Below are 20,958 nucleotides of genomic sequence, written 5' to 3' on the forward strand. Positions count from 1 at the left end.
ACGACGTTGAACAGGGCTCCTTGGTCCACTTTTATTTTATTTTATTTTTTTTTAACATTCTAATTTGAATTTATTACAGCTTAATTTCAATAAGATACAAAAAGTCTGCTCCTTTATATCGCCATCCCCACCCCTTTTGTGTTTTGCTTAGTTCACTTTTATACCCAGCATACAAGGAGTGGGATAGGTTCTTGTAGGTCATTTGCTGATTGGATGAGAGACGCATAAGAGTAGGGCAATTACCTTCTCCCTGTGGGGTAGGAGGGGGAGACAGGTTGGTTATACTGCTCAGGAGGACCTGAAATCCATTAATAGTTACAATATGGAGGGAAGAACAATAAGGGCCTGGTTTTTCCTTCCTGCATTCCAAGACCCTCCTTCGTTTTATCTGCTCTTTCATCCTTGGGTCACCACAGATAATATTCCTATACTTTTTAAAGCTCCATGGACTCTGTAGAAATGGCCTATTTTACTTTGCATTTTGGTCATTTTTCTTGGTTAGTTATTAATTTTATCCCACCCCAAAATCTGTCTTTGGTTTCATTGATTTTTTTTTTTTTTTTGCTCTTTATTCCCATTTTCCTGTTCATTGTACTCAGCTCCTTATTATTTTCTTCCTTCTGCTTTTTTGGGGGATTAATTTGCTCTTCTTTTTCTAGCTTCTGGAAGAGAATTCTTAGATCAGTGGGTTTTAGACCTTTTCCAATTAACACATGGGTTGGTGCAAAGTTGTTCAGTTTACAAATATTTGGGAGTTTTGCAGTTTTCTGTTAGTGATTTCTAAGTTTATTCCATTGTATTCATATGATAGCTTACAGTGAATGATGTTGGATTCGTGATCTCTGAAGAAGATGATTCAGGATCAGAGACCAGGCTTGATCACTCAGAGCTTTTATGTGGCAGAAATTTTATTACAGTGAAAAAGGCCAGAGAAAGCTTCTGCCATAGACATCAGAAGGGGAAGGGAGAGTGCCCCGTCACTTATCTTAGCAAGGGAGCTATATACTTTTTTAATTGGTTATTAACAATAAATCAAAAGACTGACTCAAGGTTGTAAAGGTCTTACCAGACCCACTCCCACAATTTACATTTTAAGATAACGGGATTAGAACTAACAATAGAAAGATCTTACCAGACCCACTCTCATAACATACACTTTAAGATGATGGTGGTCCAGTGGTTAAAACTCCACAATCCCAATGCATGGGGCCCAGGTTCATTCCCTGGTCAGGGAACTAGATCCCACATGCCACATCTAAGACCCCATAGCAGTCTCTCCCTCTCCCCCCGCACACACACACACACACACACACACACACACACAAATGTGTATGTGTGTGTATATATGTGTGTTTTATATATATATATATATATATATTTTAAGATGACAGGATTAGTCAAGGTTCTTAAGAAAGATACACTGTTGTCATACAATAATTGGTACAGAGTTTAAGGAAAAACATACCCTTAAGCATGATGAGCTGTTTTGTTATGCAATCAATAGCTCTGGCTTAAACAAAAAAAGTCTTATGTAACTAAGATGCAGGAATGTAGAAAAAAAAAGTTTGTCCTTTTCTCTTCCTACAGAGCCCCAGACACCTTTCTCCTCCTTGGGGACACCAGACTTCTTATCAACCTACCTAAGAATTAGCTCTCTCACATGGAACATATTTTGTGTGTGTTTATTTTTTATACTTGTTTTGTTGTCCAGCATATATTATATCTTGGTGAATATTCCATTCACACTTTAAGAATATGTATTCTACTAACATTGCTTATTCTTTAAACATCAATTGGGTCAAGTTATTTGATTCTTTTGTTCAAATCTTTCTTTATTGATTTTCTGTCTGCTGCTCTATTGATTATTAAGAGGAGAGTTGAAATCTCCAACCATCGTGTGGACTTGTTTTCTTTCACTTTACAGTATCAGTTTTTACACTACGTGTTCTGACACTGTTAATTAGGTACTTGAGCATTCAGGATTATGTGTCTTCATGAGGAACCAAGCTCTTTATCATTATACACTGCCCTAACTTTATATCTGATAATAGTGCTAGTTCTGTAGTCTACTCTGTCATAAAATTATACAGTCCTCCAGGTTTCATTTGCTTTTTATTTGAATATGTTTCTATTTCCATACCTTGATTTTTTTAAACCTGTATGTATGTTTAGATTGGGTTTCTTGTAGGTAGCATTTTAATTGGGTCTTTTGTTATATATACATTAATACGCTTAAGTAGCAAGCCATCAATGGTATTGACAGGACCTCGGACAGAGCACCATTTTCCATTACATAGATCTCTTCTTTTCTCCCATGCATGCCTGACTGTTGCGATCCATCTCATGGTCCTAACCTTCAGCTTACTTATGTCTGTGATCCAGTGTGCAGCAAGAGGCTTTGAATCCACATTCATCTCTTTCATGGAGTTTATGTCTTCAAACTGTAAACGTTTATTCTGTAGAAAAGAATAAAACCAGATACTAAAGCTTAAATCCAGCTGCTTTATAAATGTTCTTTATGATCTGTCATTAATCTCTTATATCAGCCATGTTCTTTTGTGACCTTTGTTGTTGTTTGATAACCTCAGTCGTGTCTGACTCTGTGACCCCATTGACTGCAGCATACCAGGCTTCCCTGTCCTTCACCATCTCCTGGAGCTTGCTGAAACTCATGTCCATTGAGTCGGTGATGACATCCAACCATCTCATCCTCTCTCGTCCCCTTCTCCTGCCTTCAGTCTTTCCCAGCAACAGGGTCTTTTCTAATGAGTTGGCTCTTCGCATCAGGCGGCCAAAGTATTGGAGCTTCAGCATCAGTCCTTCCAATGAATATTTAGGATTTATTTCCTTTAGGATTGATTTCCTTTAGGATTGACTGGTTTGATCTCCTTGCAGTCTAAACATCTTTCATGATTTTTTTTAGCAAACACAAAAATTTACGTAATAACTTCAACAGTCCTTTTCCTTTAAAACACAGATAAATAAAGAAGTGTTAGTTGTTTCAACTTGATTAATAAATAGGTGATTTCCTTATTTAGCTTGTACCTAGCCCATATTCTGGTAGCAGCAAAAAGAAGCAATTTGTACTTGTCTGTTTGCTTTCTATTTCTCTTGAATTAAAGTTGGCTCCCTGCTTGCCTTTCAGATTTCAAATTTTCCCTTTTCAAAAATGGGAGTTGTATTATGTTTCTGCAGTATTCCCACCCTTTCTGGAATAGTGTGTCATAACCCAAGTGTTCAGGTATTTACTGTATAATACAAAATGCCTGTTTTGTTTTGTTTTTTTCTTATACTGACAAGGTACATATTGAGCTTGGGAATGAAGTATGGGTAAAGACGCAAATTTGAGATTCACCAGCATTTGGCCTCATTGTTTCTTGTAGGTTGAGGTACCTCTGTGACTGAGGGAATGAGGTAGGTGATGTTGTGCTGGGCCTTTCAGAAGGATTCAACTATTAATCTGATTTTACTTGGGAGCACAGAGTGTGATGCACAGGTTTACCAGGTACCAGCCCAACATCATTAGGCCCTTTTTGTACATTTATTAATATAATCATAACAGTTCTGCCTCAGATTTGTTCTATTGAGCGTGGAATATTTAGCACAATAACAAGCACAAATTGTCAGTATGGTAACCATTGTCATGATTATCATACTGCTGTTACTTTATAGAAGAGGAAATAGAGGCTCATAAAGATTGCTTCAGGGATATAAAACAGTCAATAAAGAGGAATAATATGTAGGGCATATAGCTTTATAGTCTGTGCTATATCCCCTGGGCTTCCCAGGCGGTGCTAGTGGTAAAGAACCTGCCTGCCTGTGCAGGAGACATAAGAGACACGGGTTCAATCCCTGGGTTGGGAAGATCCCCTGGAGGAGGACATGGCAACCCACTCCAGTATTCTTATCTGGAGCCTAGAAAATCCCATGGACAAAGGAGCATGGTTGGCTACAGTCCAGTGAGTCACAAAGAGTTGTACGTTACTGAAGTGATTTAGCATGCATGCATATCCTTTTCATTTAAATATTTTCTGTGTACAATGTATGCAAGATGTATCCTTAGGCAGATTTCAAATTCCGCAGTTGGCACTTACTTAGTAGTCGAATGACCACAGGCAAGTCATGATGCTCAGTTTCCTGATCTGTACAGTGGGGATGATACTTAATACACTAGAGCTGGGTAGCTGTGAGGGTTACTAGTCCTCAGGCTCTCTTATCCCTAGAAATGGGCATGAAGTTTCATTAGCTTGCACACGTTTATTTCCATGTGCTCTTAGGCCTTCAAAGTTGTTTGGTTCATGAAAGATAGATGGGATAAAATTAGTATTGCAGGGGAGCTGCTTATTCTTTCCTCCTTCCTTGGCATAGACATTATCCACAATTTTGTGTTAATCATTCTCTTGTTTTTCTTTATAATTTATCAGCTATACTTGCTTTCCTAAATAGTATTTTTGAACTTTGATATAGAGTATAATTGGAGAAGGAAATGGCAACCCACTCCAGTATTCTTGCCTAGAGAATCTCTTGGACAGAGGAGCCTGGTGGGCTGCTGTCCATAGGGTTGCAGAGAGTTGGACATGACTGAAGTGACTTAGCATGCATGCATGCATTAGAGAAGGAAATGACAACCCACTCCAGTATTCTTGCCTAGAGAATCCCAGGGGCAGAGGAGCCTGTTCAGCTGCCTTCTATGGGATCACACAGAGTTGGGCACGACTGAAGCGACTTAGCAGCAGCATAGAGTATAATATATATTCTTCTGGGACTTTCTTCACTCAACATACTTTTGGGAACTCAGCCATCCGTAGTTTACATACACTGACTTCATTGTTATATCAGTTCAGTTCAGTTCACTCAGTCATGTCCGTCTCTTTGTGACCTCATAGACTGCAGCATGCCAGGCTTCCCTATCCATCACCAATTCCCAGAGGTTACTCAAACTCATGTCCATTGATTGAGTCAGTGATGCCATCCAACCATCTCATCCTCTGTTGTCCCCTTCTCCTGCCTTCAGTCTTTCCCAGCATCAAGGCATTTTCCAATGAGTCAGTTCTTCACATCAAGTGGCCAGAGTATTGGAGTTTCGGCTTCAGCATCAGTCCTTCCAATGAATATTCAGGACTGGATCTCCTTGCAGTCCAAGGGACTCTCAAGAGTCTTCTCCAATACCACAGTTCAAAAGCACCAATTCTAAGGTGATCAGCTTGCTTTTATAGTCCAGCTCTCAAATCCGTACATGACTACTGGAAAAACCATAGCCTTGACTAGACGGACCTTTTTTGGCAAAGTAATATCTGCTTTTTAGTACGCTGTCTAGATTGGTCATAGCTTTTCTTCCAAGGAGCAAGCATGTTTTAATTTCATGGCTACCGTCACCATCTGCAGTGATTTTGGAGTCCAAGAAAATAAAGTCTGTCACTGTTTCCATTGTTTCCCCGTGTATTTGCCATGAAGTGATGGGACCAAATGCCATGATCTTAGTTTTCTGAAGGTTGAGTTTTAAGCCAACTTTTTCACTCTCCTCTTTCACTTTCATCAAGAGGCTTTTTAGTTCTGCTTCACTTTCTGCCATAAGAGTGGTGTCATCTGCATATCTGAGGTTATTGATATTTCTCCCAGCAATCTTGATTCCAGCTTGTATAATGTTCTATTATTTGTATATACTATAGTATTTTTGTTCTATTGTTGATGGACATTTAGATTGTTTCTTGAACTTTTATGTTGTGGACTTTTATGAAAAATAGTGCTGTGAACATTTTTGAGCATGTTTCCAGTGCTGAAGAGTTTCTCCATGGTGAAAGTGTGAATCACAAGGCGTGTGCATCACTATGGGAGTTCATTCACTCATCCACTAAATATTATCAAGTACTGCTATGTGTCAAGTACATGTTTAGGTGCTTAGAATATCAGTGAACTAAGCAGATGATTTACATTTTACTTGCGATACTGCTAAGTCACTTCAGTCGTGTCCAACTCTGTGTGACCCCATAGACAGCAGCCCACCAGGCTCCGCCATCCTTGGGATTCTCCAGGCAAGAACACTGGAGTGGGTTGCCATTTCCTTCTCCAATGCATGAAAGTGAAAAGTGAAAGTGAAGTCACCCAGTCGTGTCCAACTCTTAGCGACCCCATGGTCTGAAGCCTACCAGGCTCCTCCGTCCATGGGATTTTCCAGGCAAAAGTACTGGAGTGGGGCCAATAGCCAGATGATAAAAATAAATATAAATGAAACAGAAGGATAGCTGCCCGAGAGAGAAGAATCAGAGCAGGATTAGGGGAATTTCTTGTGCAGGAATGTGTGGGGAGTGGTGGGGGGTGGGGCGTGCAGGCGTAATCAAAGGTAATATTTGAAAACAGACTTACAGGAATCTATGCACCATGTACAACCTTATAAATACCAGAAAGAAACAACTATGGCCATTGAGCACACAGTGATGAATGATTAAAGAAAATATCTCCATACTTCTCACAGAATTATTTTTCTTTAGTTAATCAGATTTTAATCACTCTAATTTCTGGAAGGATATATTCCAGATCCTGATCTCTGTCAGTCTGTATAAAGGAACTTTATTTTATTTTTAATTGGAGGATAATTGCTTTACAGTGTTGTTAGTTTTTGGTATACAACAACTTGAATCAGCTGTTAGTATACATACATCCCCTCCTTCTTGAGCCTCTCGCTCACCCCACCCATCTAGGTCATCACAAAGCACCAAGCTGAGCTCCCTGTGTTATGCAGTAGCTTCCCACTGGCTCTCGTCAGTGTATAATGTCAGTGCTGCTCTCTCAATTTGTCCCGCCCTCTCCTTCCTCCACTGTGTCCACAAGTCCATTCTTTGCATCTGTGTCTGTACAGAGGAACTTTAAGTGTGCTCAGACTTGAATAGAAATTATGTTTACCTGCTAACTTTTTATGGGTAACAAAGTATTGTTGAGGTAGCAAGAAGACAATGGCACCCCACTCCAGTACTCTTGCCTGGAAAATCCATGGACAGAGGAGCCTGGTGGGCTGCAGTCCATGGGGTTGCTAAGAGTTGGGCACGACTGAACGACTTCACTTTCACTTTTCACTGTCATGCATTGGAGAAGGAAATGGCAACCCACTCCAGTGTTCTTGCCTTGAGAATCCCAGGGACGGGGGAGCCTGGTGGGCTGCCGTCTATGGGGTCGCACAGAGTCAGACACGACTGAAGTGACAGCAGTAGTAACAGGTTAAATTCACCACCATACACAACTTCGGTTCTTAATTCATCTGTCACAGTGATGCAGTCTGTGACCCCATAGCTTTCTATGACATTTTTGTAAAGTGTGGCAGTACAGAGCCTGCATTCTGTGGTCCCTTGGCCATGGGTTCAGATCACAACCCCACTACTGTGTGACCGAGGTCAACTTAATCCAAGGCTCTAATCTTCATTCCTCCTCTGTATGAGGATAAAACACTACATACAAGAACAGCACTAAATAAAGGTTAGTTATTTTGCTTTGTTTTTTTAACTTTTTATTTTGAAATAATAATATATTGATGGAAGTTAGAGAGAGGTCCTTTGCACCCAGTTTTTCCCCAGTGATTACTTCTTATATAACTACAGTGCAATATCAATCCAGGAAATGAACATCGTTACAATAGTGAGTATAGTTCTAATGCAACTTTATCACATGTGTTCAATTCAGTTCAGTCGCTCAGTCGTGTTCGACTCTGTGACCCCGTGGACTGCAGCATGCCAGACCTCCCTGTCCATCACCAACTCCTGGAGTTTACTCAAACTCATGTCCATCAAGTTGGTGATGCCATCCAATGATCTCATCCTCTGTCGTCCCCTTCTCCTCCTGCCCTCAGTCTTTCACAGCATCACGGTCTCTTCAAATGAATCAGCTCTTTGCATCAGGTGGCCAAAGTATTGGAGTTTTAGCTTCGGCATCAGTCCTTGCAATGAATATTCAGGACTGATCTCCTTTAGGATGGACTGGTTGGATCTCCTTGCAGTCCAAGGGGCTCTCAAGAGTCTTCTCCAACACCACAGTTCAAAAGCATCAGTTCTTCGACGCTCAGCTTTCTTTACAGTCCAACTCTCATGACCACTGGAAAAACCATAGCCTTGACTAGATGGACCTTTGTTGACAAAGTAATGATTACAAAGTAATCACATGTTTAGATTCATATAACCTCACAGTCAAGATGCACAACAGTTCCAAACAATCCCATCACCAAAGCTCTCCCTCTTGTTACCTCTTTATAGTCAAACATACCCTCTTTCCCCAGGCCACATTGTCCCTAATTTCAGGCAAAGTACTAATCTGTTTCGTATGTCTATATTCTTGTCATTTGGGGAATGTTATGTAAGATCATTCATAAGACCTTTCAAAATTGACTCTTTAAAAAACTCACGCTAATGCCTTTAGGATCCATCCAGTTTGCTGTGTCTATCAATAATTAGTTCCCTTTGATTGCAACTGTTATCCCATGGTATGGATGTACCACAGTTTATTTAACCATTAGCTTATTAAAGGAGATTTGGGTCCTTTCAAGTAACAATTAAGATTGTGAAGTCCACAAGGTCGAAAAAGAGTCGGACACAACTTAGTGACTAAATAGCAGCAGTGGCAGTTCAGATTTTTGTGTGAACTTAAATTTATTTCTGCTCAGGAGTGAGATTGCTGATTCATATGATAAATGTTATGTTTAGTGTTTTTTTAAGAAACTGCCAGACTGTTTTCCAGAATGGCTCTGTTATTTCACACTCTCCGTGGGAATGTGTAAGAGATCTAATACCTCAACATTTTTTAATAGCTCTGTGCTGATAACCCATCGTGATCTTAATTTGTATTTAGTACCTGATGGCTATTGATGTGGAGCATTTTATCACGTGCGTATTTGCCATGTCCATACCTTATTGGTATTGCATATCCTCTGTGTATTTTGTCCATTTTTTAATTGGGTTGTTTGTTTTTGTTTTGAGAGTTCTTTATACATTGTAGATGTGAATCCTTTGTCAGATCAGTGGTTTGCAGATATTTTATCCCAGCGTGTAGCTTGTTTTTTCATCTTCTTTATAGGTCTTTTGCAGAATAAAAGTCTTAAATTTTGATGAAATAAAATTCATCCATATTTTTCTTTTATGGATTGGGTTTTTGATATATCTAAGACCTTCAACAAGCCTTATGTTCTCAAGATTTCTCCTGTTTTCTTCCAAAGATTTTAGTTTTATGTTTTATATTTAAAACTGATCCACTTTGAGTTAATTTTATATAAAATGTGAAGGTTTTAAGTTGAAGTCCAGTTTTTCCTATGTGTACCCAGTTGTTTCAACCTTTTGTTGAAAAGTCTTCCCTTTTCCACTGAATTGTTCTCACATTTCTGTCACAATGAGTTGCACTTGTGTGGGTGTACTTCTTGCTGCTGTATTCTATTCCATTCGTCTATGCATGTACCCTGCCAATACCATCCTGTCTAAGTTACTGCATGTAAGTCTTAAAATTGGATAGTGATTCTTTTCACTATATTTTCCTTTTTCCAGAATTGTTTTACCTATTCTAGTTCCTTTCCTTTTCCACATAAATCTTGGAATAATCTTATCTATATTTACAAAAAGATCTTGCTATGATTCTGATAGGAATACACTTAGCCCAACAGACCAGTGTTGCGAGAAGTGACATCTTTACTGTGATGCATTTCAATCCAAGAAAATAAAGTCTGACAGATTTTATTCTTTGGGGCTCCAAAATCACTGCAGATGGTGACTGTAGCCATGAAATTAAAAGATGTTTGCTCCTTGGAAAAAGATTTATGACAAACCTAGACAGCATATTAAAAAGCAGAGACATTACCTTGCCACCAAAGGTCCGTCTAGTAAAAGCTATGGTTTTTCCAGTAGTCGTGTATGGATGTGAGAGTTGGACTATAAAGAAAGCTGAGCGCCGAAGGATTCATGCTTCTGAACTGTGGTATTGGAGATGACTCTTGAGAGTCCCTTGGACTGCAAGAATATCCAACCAGTCCATCCTAAATGAACTCAGTCCTGAATATTCATTGGAAGGGCTGATGCTGAAGCTCCAATACTTGGGCCACCTGATGTGAAGAGCCGACACCTTAGAAAAGACCCTGATGCTGGGAAAGATTGAAGGCAAGAAGAGAAGGGTACAAGAGAGGACTAGATGGTTGGATAGCATCACCACCTCAATGGACATGAGTTTGAGCAAGCTCCAAGAGTTGGTGAGGGACAGGGAAGCCTGGTGTCCACGGGGTCGCAAAGAGTTAGATACGACTGAGCAACTGAACAAGAACAACAACAATCTTTCAATCCATGAACAGTATCTCTTATCAACATTTTGTAGTTAATCAGCATAAAGGTGCAAAAATCAGTTGGCCCTACCTGTGTAGATCTGTTTCAAGTCTCTATGCTTTCTCATTTACCTGTGTGTCTATCCTGTTCGATAACGGACATTCCTGATTACTGCTGCTATGTAAGTCTTGAAATTGGATAGTGATTCTTTATTATTCTCCTTTCCATTATCCATTCAGCTATTATAGTGCATTTGCCTTTTAATATAAATATTAAAACAATCTTGTCTATATCTGCAAAAGGAAATGTTGTTAGGATTTTATTAGGAATTCTGTTTAACTGGTAGATCACATTACTTTTTACTACATTGATTATCTCTATCCATGAACATTGTCTCTCCATATATTTAGATCTCTTTTGATTTCCAAAATTTTGTAGTTTTCAGCATACTAGTACTATACATGTTTGTTAGTATTTAATTCTGTTTAGAGCTGATTTCCATATAATTAAATGGCTGTTCAAATTATTTTATAGTAGTTTGTCCCTTTTGAGAAATTGGTCCATTTCATTTATATTGTCATTTTGTGTGAGTAGTGTTCTTAGTATTTCCCTGTCATCCTTTTGCTGTCTTATGGTCTGTAGTGATATCACCATTTTTATTCCTTATGTTTGGTAAGTTGTGTCTTCTCCTTTGTCTTTATCAGTCTTGCTGGAGGTTTGTTAATTTTATTGACCTTTTTAAATAAACTTTTTGTTGAATTGACTTTCAGTTTTTCAATTTCATTGATTTCTGCTCTTACATTTATTATTTCTTGCTTCTGTGAGGTGGAGGTTGAAGTCTTAAGTTTCTTGCGCTGCATCCCTTGCTGTCCTGGTGAGAGATCTTCCTCCTCACTGGTTGATGGTGTGGAAGTTGATGCTCCCACTGGGCACTGCTAATACCTCCCCGGATGGTAGGGGTATGGGTGCCTATTTAGTGTTTCTCATCTGTTCTTCATTGACACATCAAAGGAGAAGGGATATAGGGGTGAGGGAGGTTACTGATAAATAGCAATGGAAGTCTGGACTTAACACCAGGCCTTCAGCCTGGAGGCAGGGGAGTACCTGATTACTGTTCTGGACATAAACGCTTAGGCTCCTCACGTCATCTCCATGGGCACTGTGGGGGCCTCGTTACCACCCAGTGAGGACCAAAGCCCTAGCTCCCCACCAGGCTTCTCTGACACAGGCAGCAGGGAATGGTGGGGGCAGCTGGTTTCTGCTTGGCCAGGGTAGAAGCTGAAGCTTCCCACTGGACCTTTGCTGGTAGGAGAGGAAATACTTTTTTTCTGTGGTGGTTAGGCGTCAGTTTTCTGTCTTGCCAGACTGCCCTGTTCCTGGTTCTTTGAGTACAGGGAGCACCCTTTTGTGGATTTTTTTTTTTTTAACTACCTTTTGGTGTTTCTGAGACTACAGCTTCATGAGCTCCCACTTTAGCATATATGAGGCTAAAAGAAAACCCAGCAAACTCACCATTGTCATTCCTCAGGTCCTGAGGTCTCTAGACAGTCTGCCTCCTCTCTGCCTTTCTCAGTTTTGTATAGAATGTGTAGAGTCTTTAGCTGTGCTTATCTGGAATAAGGAAAAGCATGTTTATTCAGTCTTTCTATTCTGTGAAGTGCATTGCCACATTTTTACAGATTTGAATTACTGATTTCTTGTCAGTTCTATGTTCTATCTATACCTTCTCCCAATTGAGGGCTTATTTTCTCATTTTCTTCATGGTAATCTCTTGCCTAACTGTAGTTCTTAACTTTACTGAAGTTGAATTCATTCATTTCTCCTTTGTGCTCTTGCTTTTTGTTTTCTTGATTAAGAAACTTATTCCAGCTCTAAGGTTACACAGATACTTTCCTCTATTTCCTCATGAAAGTTTTAAATTTCTTCATCTGTCCTATCCAAAATTTTGAATTAAGTCAAGTAGGGATCTGATTCTGGAGAAGGCAATGGCACCCCACTCCAGTACTTTTGCCTAGAAAATCCTGTGGATGGAGGAGCCTGGTAGGCTGCAGTCCATGGGGTCGATAGAGTTGGACACAACTGAGTGACTTCACTTTCACTTTTCACTTTCATGCATTGGAGAAGGAAATGGCAACCCACTCCAGTGTTCTTGCCTGGAGAATCCCAGGGACGGGAAGCCTGGTGGGCTGCTGTCAATGGGGTCGCACAGAGTCGGACTCGACTAAAGCATCATAGCAGCAGCAGCAGCAGGGATCTAATTTCATCCCTCTCCCACTGTAGAGAGCTGTAGCAGCATGAAAAGTTTTCCTCCCCTTTCCCACCAATTTCTAGCGCCTCATCTGTCATGTGTATAACTGTATTGAATCTATAGATACGTTTGGAGAGACTTGGCACCTTTACCATCAAGAACATGGTATTTTCATTACTTAGGTATTTTTTGTTAATGATTCTAAATATAGCTTAACATTTTTCTACACAGTGGCCTTACACATTTTCAAAACTTTACTCCTAAGTACTTAATATATTTTTTATTATTGTGAAATAGTTTTAGTTTTTTAATTAAGATTTTTAAAATTTAGATTTTAATTCATTCATTTATTGTTTCACAACTCCCACAAAGGGACACAGGACAAGCACTGTGAAAGATCTCCCCTCTCCCAAAGGAACACTGTTTGCACTTAAAGGAAGCAAATTTAGTGTTTTCTGAATTCCCATGGATATTTTAAACAAAATAAGTGTGTCTGTGTTCCACTTTTAGCAATCCCGATCTTGTAGGCCCAGAGAGAACCAGAACTCTAATTCCTTTAGGAGGGTCCATATGATTCTGCATATCTCTCTGAGAGAAGTTGCTAAACAATAAAAAGAATAGCCCGAGGGGATGTTTATTTAGAAGAGCATCTCATTTAAAGTTATGAGCATTTTTTCATCATTTAATATACTAGTGTGGGACATGCACATAAACACACACACTATATGTATACACACATGGTGCACCTGTGTGTAAAATTCATATATGTACATAAAAGTGAATTGCTTTATGTTAAGTAACAACAGGTATAAATTTGAAGATAGTAGACCTGTAAAAGAACCCATTCGCAGTTTGGATGAGATGTGTTGGGTTAGGACTCCATATTTGGTTTTAAAACTTAGAATGTGAGCTTATGGATATCAACAGGATTGGTGGTAGCATGAGGTAGCTGTTGGGGGTGGGCAAAATGGGTGAAAAGGGTCAAAAGTTACAAATTTCCAGTTATAAAATAAGTCCTAGGGATGTAATGTACAGTATGGACTATAGTTCATAAAACTATCACATATATGAAAGGAGCTAGGGGAGTGGATCTTAAGTTCTCACCACCAAAATAACACCAAACTTGTAATTGTGTACAATGACAGATTTCAACTGGATTTTTTGTGGTGATCGTTTTGCAATATATACAGACATCAATTTCTTTCGTTGTGCAGCCTAAACTTACTGTGTTATGTCAATTATGTGTCAATGAAAAAAAAAAGTTAAAAATACAATTTTGTCTTTCCCAGTTGGAGTCATTCGGTGTCCCGTTTGCAGCCAAGAGTGTGCAGAGAGACACATCATAGATAACTTTTTTGTGAAGGACACTACTGAGGTTCCCAGCAGTACAGTAGAAAAGTCTAATCAGGTAAGTGTATTAAGTCTTGAGTATCTTGCTTCCTCTTAATGTGGCAGCCTAGAATACTGGAGAACTTATCATGCATTTTGTTGGTTTGTCTCAAGCATATCTTTAATTAATTTCAAATTATCCCTTCTCCCTGCTTGGCTTTCTTTTCCTCCCTTTTAATATATTTGCTGGGTAAACTGGGTTGTTAGTCCAGTAAAATTAGCCTTATTCTGAATTTTGTGCACCTCTTAAGTCATTTGACATGCTTCCCTCTCTGCTGTATTTTGTGTAAACTGGTGATAAAAATGTAGAGGCTGGTTTATATTTGAGTCCCACTGGGTAAGAGGATATAAGAATATGTCCATCCATATGTCTGTGTGTCTTTCAAGCAGAAAGATTGTGATGCTTGGTTGTCTTTTTTCTGATGTTAATGGCCATCAGTGATCACTGCCAGGATTCCATATTTCACTCAGACTTTGAAAAAGGATGACATTTTATTCTGTCATTCTCCTTTATTTCTCAACTGGAATAGGAAGAGAAAAGCATCCTTCATTGATTCTTAGGTTTACAGGAAAAGTAGATAAATGCTCAATTCTTTCCCTTGAGTTGCTAAATTTTAGAGTAGTGATTTATTTTCTTAGCATTCTTCAGAGGTGACTAACGAGTGGTGTGTGTGCTTATTGTTATGAACTAACTCATGGAGTATTAACATGAAATGTGTTGTAGTTATTCTTATTGGTGCTCAAATTTGTGCCATCTTGGCAGTGAGGATTCCTGAGTCCTTCCAACACAATCCCAGTAGTCACTGCTATCTTCCTTGCTTTCTATTTTGACAAGATCTTGTTCATTTTCTGCTCTATACCTGCAACCTGCAGGAGTTGGTTCTTCTGAGAGCCTTGGTTCCTTTTAGTCTGAAATGGTATTTAGAGAACACAATATGGATGCTCCTGAGCACTTTGTTGGCCAATTTTTCTATGATTTTCAAGAGAATGATTCAGCAAATGCTTTTTTATTTTTAAAAGAGGAAGGAAAAAGGAAAAATATATCAAGGATATATTGACATTTTTAAGTCAAATCTAGAATTGTAGATGAAAAGTTGAGCAAATAGGAAGCCAACTAAGATGATCTTTCCCTCTGGCATTGCAGTCTTCCTCCAGTACCACCTATTGCTAGAATCTAATGTGGAAGCAGCTCGTTAAGCATAAATGAGACTTGCAGAGTAAGAGTGAAGACAGAGTTGGTACTGAAAGTAGAAATTATAGAATTGTCTCTGTCAAAACAGAAAACAAGGTAACAATTACTAAATGTATGTACTGGAGATATTCAACCAAATCATCATGTTTTAAGGTTACTTAAGTAATTCTTCTCTATATGGTTAAGTCACCCACTTGATAGGCAGGTTCATTTGTTTCATTTTGCTTTTGTTTATGGTTTTGTTTAGGGCTTTAGTTTTTTTTAGGGCTATGAGCCATGCCATGTAGGGCCACCCAAGATGGACAGGTCATGGTGGAGAGTTCTGACAAAACGTGGTCCACTGGAAAAGGAAATGGCAAACCACTTCAGTATTCTTGCCTTGAGAACCCCATGAACAGGATGAAAAGGCAAAAAGATAGGACAGTGAAAGATGAACTCCTCAGGTTGGTAGGTTCCCAATATGCTACTAGACAACAGTAGAGAAATAACTCCAAGAAGAATGAAGAGATGGAACCAAAGCAAAAACAACCCCCAGTTGTGGATGTGACTGGTGATGGAAGTAAAATCTGATGCTGTAAAGAGCAATATCACATAGGAACCTGGAATGTTAGGTCCATGAAACAAGGTAAATTGGAAGTGGTCAAACAGGAGATGGCAAGAGTGAACGTTGACATTTTAGGAATCAATGAACTAAAATGGACTGCTGCTGCTGCTAAGTTGCTTCAGTTGTGTCAGACTCTGTGCGACCCCAGAGACAGCAGCCCACCAGGCACCCCTGTCCCATTAGATCTACTACTGTGGGAAAGAATCCCTTAGAAGAAATGGAGTAGCCCTCATAGTCAACAAAAAAGTCCGAAATGCAGTATTTGGATGCATTCTCAAAACAACAGATGATCTCTGTTCGTTGCCAATGCAGACCATTCAATATCACAGTAACCCAAGTCTGTGCCCCAACCACTAATGCTGAAGCAGCTAAAGATCACCAGTTCTATGAAAACCTACACTACCTTCTAGAACTAACACCCAAAAAAGATGTCCTTTTCATTATAGGGGATTGGAATGCAAAAGTAGGAAGTCAGAAGATACCTGGAGTAACAGGCAAATTTGGCTTTGGAGTACAGAATGAAGCAGGGCAAAGGCTAGCAATTTTGCCAAGAGAATGCACTGGTCATAGCAAACACCCTCTTCCGACAACACAAGAGACGACTCTACACATGGACATCACCAGATGGTCAATACTGAAATCAGATTGATTATATTCTTTGCAGCCAAAGATGGAGAAGCTCTATACAGTCAGGAAAAATGAGTCCAGGAGCGGACTGTGGCTGAGATGATTGGATGGGATCACCAACTTGATGGACATGAGTTTGAATAAGCTCCAGGAGTTGGTGATGGACAGGGAAGCCTGGCATGCTGCAGTCTTTGGGGTCGCAAAGAGTCAGGCACAATTAAGCGATTGAATTGAACTGAACTTTTTTTTTTTTTTAATTTGAAATTTGTGAAACTACATATAAAATATTCATATACTGGTTCCAAAGAAAAATCTATGAAACAGAATGTTTTCAGGGAACTCAAACTTCTATCTCCATCTTCACCTACCCTATATTTTCTCTTATCTTACAGCTAACCGTTTGATTTCTTTTATGGTTTATCCTTGCATTTTTAATATTGTTTTATAATATAAGTAATTTTATGTTATTTTAAAGATTTAAGCAAATAAGTCATTCCAGCTCATCTGCGTCTTTCTTAGATAAGCAGTAATATGGTATGCTTTAACACTTCGCTTTTTTGGTTTTACTTTTTATAGTGGACATCCTTCCCTAAAAGTATGTATAGAAATCCCTTACTCCTTTTTGCTGCAGAATGTAGAGATTAAGTTTTGGGTGACATCCTTATAGAGGTGATAGTTGAAGCTGAGGGAATGGATGAGACCAGTCTTTAAACCTAGCAAAAATTTACAGAATCCAGAGGAGAAAGAGTAGTGGTGGGATCCAGAGAGGCAATCCAGGAGATAAGAGGATGTGGAAGTGTCAAGGAATCAAAATTATTTCTAGGACATAAGAGTGGCATCAAATGATGTTAGAAAGGTGAAAAGCAAGAACTGAGAAAGAGCAAGTTTGGGTTTGTGGAAGTATTATCCAGATATTTGGGATTTGACTAATGTAAACCACTGACTGAGGGGAAAACATTTTTTCCCAATCATAAATGGTATTATGAGGACTGTTTATGTGTTGTGTAACTTTAATATCTGTTCTTAGAAAATAGGGCTAACATCTACACAGTTATACAAGCTGGGGGGAAAGGTACTATCTCTTGCTGTCTCTTCATCTCGCATATCCAGTGTATCCTCCAAACCAGTCAGTTTTACTTCCAAATCTCCTTCATTCATCTCCACTTGTAGCACTGCAAAGGGCTCCTACTTCCCTCTGTGCAGAAATACCTGCCCTTTTGCTGATCTGGCATGCTGTTCTCTCTGTCTAGAAGACCATCACCAGTAATTGATGACTCAGCTTTCTTATCTTTATCTTTAGAGAAAGCCTTGTCTGGGTGATCTCTCTTCACTTTTCCCAACACTTGAACCCTACTCAAAGATGACTTTCCCCCATCATATGTTTTTATAGTTTCTCATACCTTTCCTTTATGGCACTTTTCAATTTGTAGTTTTGTATTAGTGTGATTATTCCAATAATGTTTGACTTCCCCCATGTTATTCTTCATAACCACTTAGTAAAGTTCATGTTATTGCCATTATTTTAAGATGAACCTTCTAAGTAAACTGCCTAAGACTACTCAACTAGTAAGTATGGGTTCATTTATGTATGGTTAGTTGTGAGACCACCTTTTCTTTATTCTTAAAAATTGATGGGACATGTTTCTTTTTATTAGGTATGTACAAGCTGTGAGGACAATGCAGAAGCTAATGGGTTTTGCGTAGAGTGTGTTGAATGGCTCTGCAAGACATGCATCAGAGCTCATCAAAGGGTGAAATTCACAAAAGACCACACTGTGAGACAGAAAGAGGAAGTATCTCCAGGTAATAAATTAGTTTTTAAAACTCATTTTTTCTCTGTCCTTCCCAGGTCATTCTTTCCTTCCCATATTAACTTGTTTTGATACAGTTGTAAACATTAAATATACTCTTGTCTTTTAATATGAGAAAGTCTATTGTAGTTGAATTTGAATACTTGTAAATGTTGGTAAGTAACTGTTAAGTAGATTTAGTATTATTCTGCATTATTTTTACTCACAACCCTCCTCCTATAAATGCCTTGATTTGGTATGAATGTACAACTAAAAAAAAGTTGCTTTTAAAATTTCTCTATTTCTTTCTTTTTAAGATGACAAGGGGTGAGTTAAAAGAAGTTTTACAATTCTTTTTCTCACTGATATTCTCGTAGTAAACCTGTTTCATGATATTTATTATATAGGTAACTAAAGCTTTGCTCTTTATGTAATGATGGTTTCTGCATTTTTGTTGTGTTGCTTATAATGTAAACTTGACTAATACATTTTTATTATAGTAAAATATGTATGTAACTTAAAAATTGACATTCTAACCATTTTTAAGTGTACAAATTGGTGGCATTAATTGTATCCAAAGTGTTACGCAACCATCACCACTATTTAGAAAACTTTCCTAGCACCCCCAAGATAAATTGTACCCAATAAATAATAATTGCCCATTCCCCTCTCCTCTCCAGCCCCTTTTAACCTCTAATCTATGATTCATCTCTATGAATTTGCTTACTCTAGATATCTCATACAAGTGAAATCATATGGTGTTTGTCCTTCAATGTCTGGCTTATTTCACTTACCTCAGTGTTTTCAGGTTTTATCCGTGTTGTAATATTTATCAGCTCTTTGTTCATCTTTATGGCTCATTAATATATTTTTGTTTAAAAATTAATTCACTGCTTTTTTATTCACTGAGTCAACAAAGGGTTTGAATGTCTATTCTATATTCCAGGAACTTTGCTAGATTAAAGAGATGAACGAGTAAGACGGGTACTTCCTACCCTCCAGGAAGTATCAGTATGATGAAGACTATGAACAGATTAGCAATCATAGTTTAACCTCATAAATTCTGTAGGAGCACATGAAAGGAGTACCAAACGCAGACTTGGGGGTTTACATTGAAAGCCACATTTGGGACTTCAAGGGTAAATAGAATTTCATCACATAAATGAGAAGGGTGGAGAAAACCGAAGCACATGCACAAATTTCCAGAGGGAGAACATTGATTGTACCTGAGAGTAAGATGCAAGAAGAGTAGTAAGAGATGGGGCTAAGAGTGCTGAGACACAGGAAAAGGGATATAATGTCCAAGAACACCAATGAAGAAAAAAGAGAAAAGGCCAGGTATAGTCTCAGATAAATTTAGTAGATTAGTACTAGAAAGACTTGTTTTCCTGTGAAGTCCAATGTCTACTGAAAAAGAGATTAGAAGAATTAAGGACTTAAAAGGTAAGGGACATGGAGGATACTTTGAAATAACGTCTGTTGAAAGAGAGCTCTAGCTTTGGAAATAAAATTACTTGGTAGCATCGAGGTTGCATTTGATATAGCACTTAAAACTTCCTCTGTCAGTCCTCCAGAGTCTGATGTTTATAGAGAAGAACTGAACTATTTATGGTTGGGGTTCAGTTGGATTTCCACTGGGTAAATGATACAGATAATGGCATGTGTTGACATGAAGAATTTGGGGTTTTAACTGTAGAGAGAAAGTGAAGTTGTTAGGATAGAAGAAGCAGTTAGGGACTAGAGATATCGGTGAGGTATAATGAGAGTAGTTGAAGAATTGGAAAGTTAGAAAGTAGAAGTTATTAAAAGTGGAATATTTGAATTTATGATTACAGAAATGAAATAGTTAACAAACGATAGAAAATCTAGGGTGAGACCATGATGTATATGAAATGGAATAAGCAGCTAAAATGAAGTATAGGTCTCTAGAGATGAAAAAGTCTGAGAGGCTTGTCTTTATGTGGTGCTTTCTGCGGACTTCTCAATCATCCAGGCTGATCATGATGAGACTTAGTGCTAGGAGGATGACTGTGGGTCAGAATCGAAATTCCTCATACATAAAAGAAGTCTATAAATGGGTGACATGTTAATTATCTACATCAGGTATTATAATAATATAATTATTCCTGAAGAGCAGGCACAAACCAGGATGTCCCAAGCCAAGCAAGGGTATCTGACTACCCATCATCTACTGTGATGCCCAGATGACTTGAACCTCAAGGAGATGGGAGCGGGGAAGCTATGACAGTATTGAGCCATCTTCGCCTTGCTAGGATTCATTCCATTTGGTCTTGTTGTGTTGTGGTTTTAAAATTCTTTTATTTCTTTTTCTGCTCTGATTGCTGTGGCTAAAACTTCCAAAACTATGTTAAATAGTAATGGTGAAAATGGGCACCCTTGTCTTATTCCTGACTCTAGGGGAAATGCTTTCAATTTTTCACCATTGAGGATAATATTTGCTGTGGATTTGTCATATATAGCTTTTATTATGTTGAGGTATGTTCCTTCTATTCCTGCTTTCTGGAGAGTTTTTATCATGATGTTGAATTTTGTCAAAGGCTTTCTCTGCGTCTATTGAGATAATCATATGGTTTTTACTTTTCAATTTGTTAATGTGGTGTATTACATTGATTTATTTGCGGATATTGAAGAATCCTTGCATCCCTGGGATAAAGCACACTTGGTCATGGTGTATGATCTTTTTAATGTGTTTTTGGATTCTGATTGCTAGAATTTTGTTAAGGATTTTTGCATCTATGTTCATCAGTGATATTGGCCTGTAGTTTTCTTTTTTTGTGGCATCTTTGTCAGGTTTTGGTATTAGGGTG

At 38.5% G+C, this 20,958-nt stretch overlaps 1 protein-coding gene across 1 annotated transcript in view; it reads left to right on the forward strand.

Moving 5' to 3' along the window:
• The window catches only part of TRIM24 (tripartite motif containing 24), a 116,325-nt gene that overhangs the window by 38,620 nt on the left and 56,747 nt on the right, over nucleotides 1-20,958 (forward strand). Inside the window, exons 4-5 of the mRNA XM_010855018.1 lie at nucleotides 13,818-13,936; nucleotides 17,996-18,143. Coding sequence (XP_010853320.1) covers nucleotides 13,818-13,936; nucleotides 17,996-18,143 — 267 coding nt within the window. The remainder of the gene's footprint in view (nucleotides 1-13,817; nucleotides 13,937-17,995; nucleotides 18,144-20,958) is intronic.

This window comes from Bison bison, unplaced genomic scaffold (assembly GCF_000754665.1).
Source record: "Bison bison bison isolate TAMUID 2011002044 unplaced genomic scaffold, Bison_UMD1.0 scf7180017864352, whole genome shotgun sequence".
NCBI classification, from domain to species: Eukaryota; Metazoa; Chordata; class Mammalia; order Artiodactyla; family Bovidae; genus Bison; species Bison bison.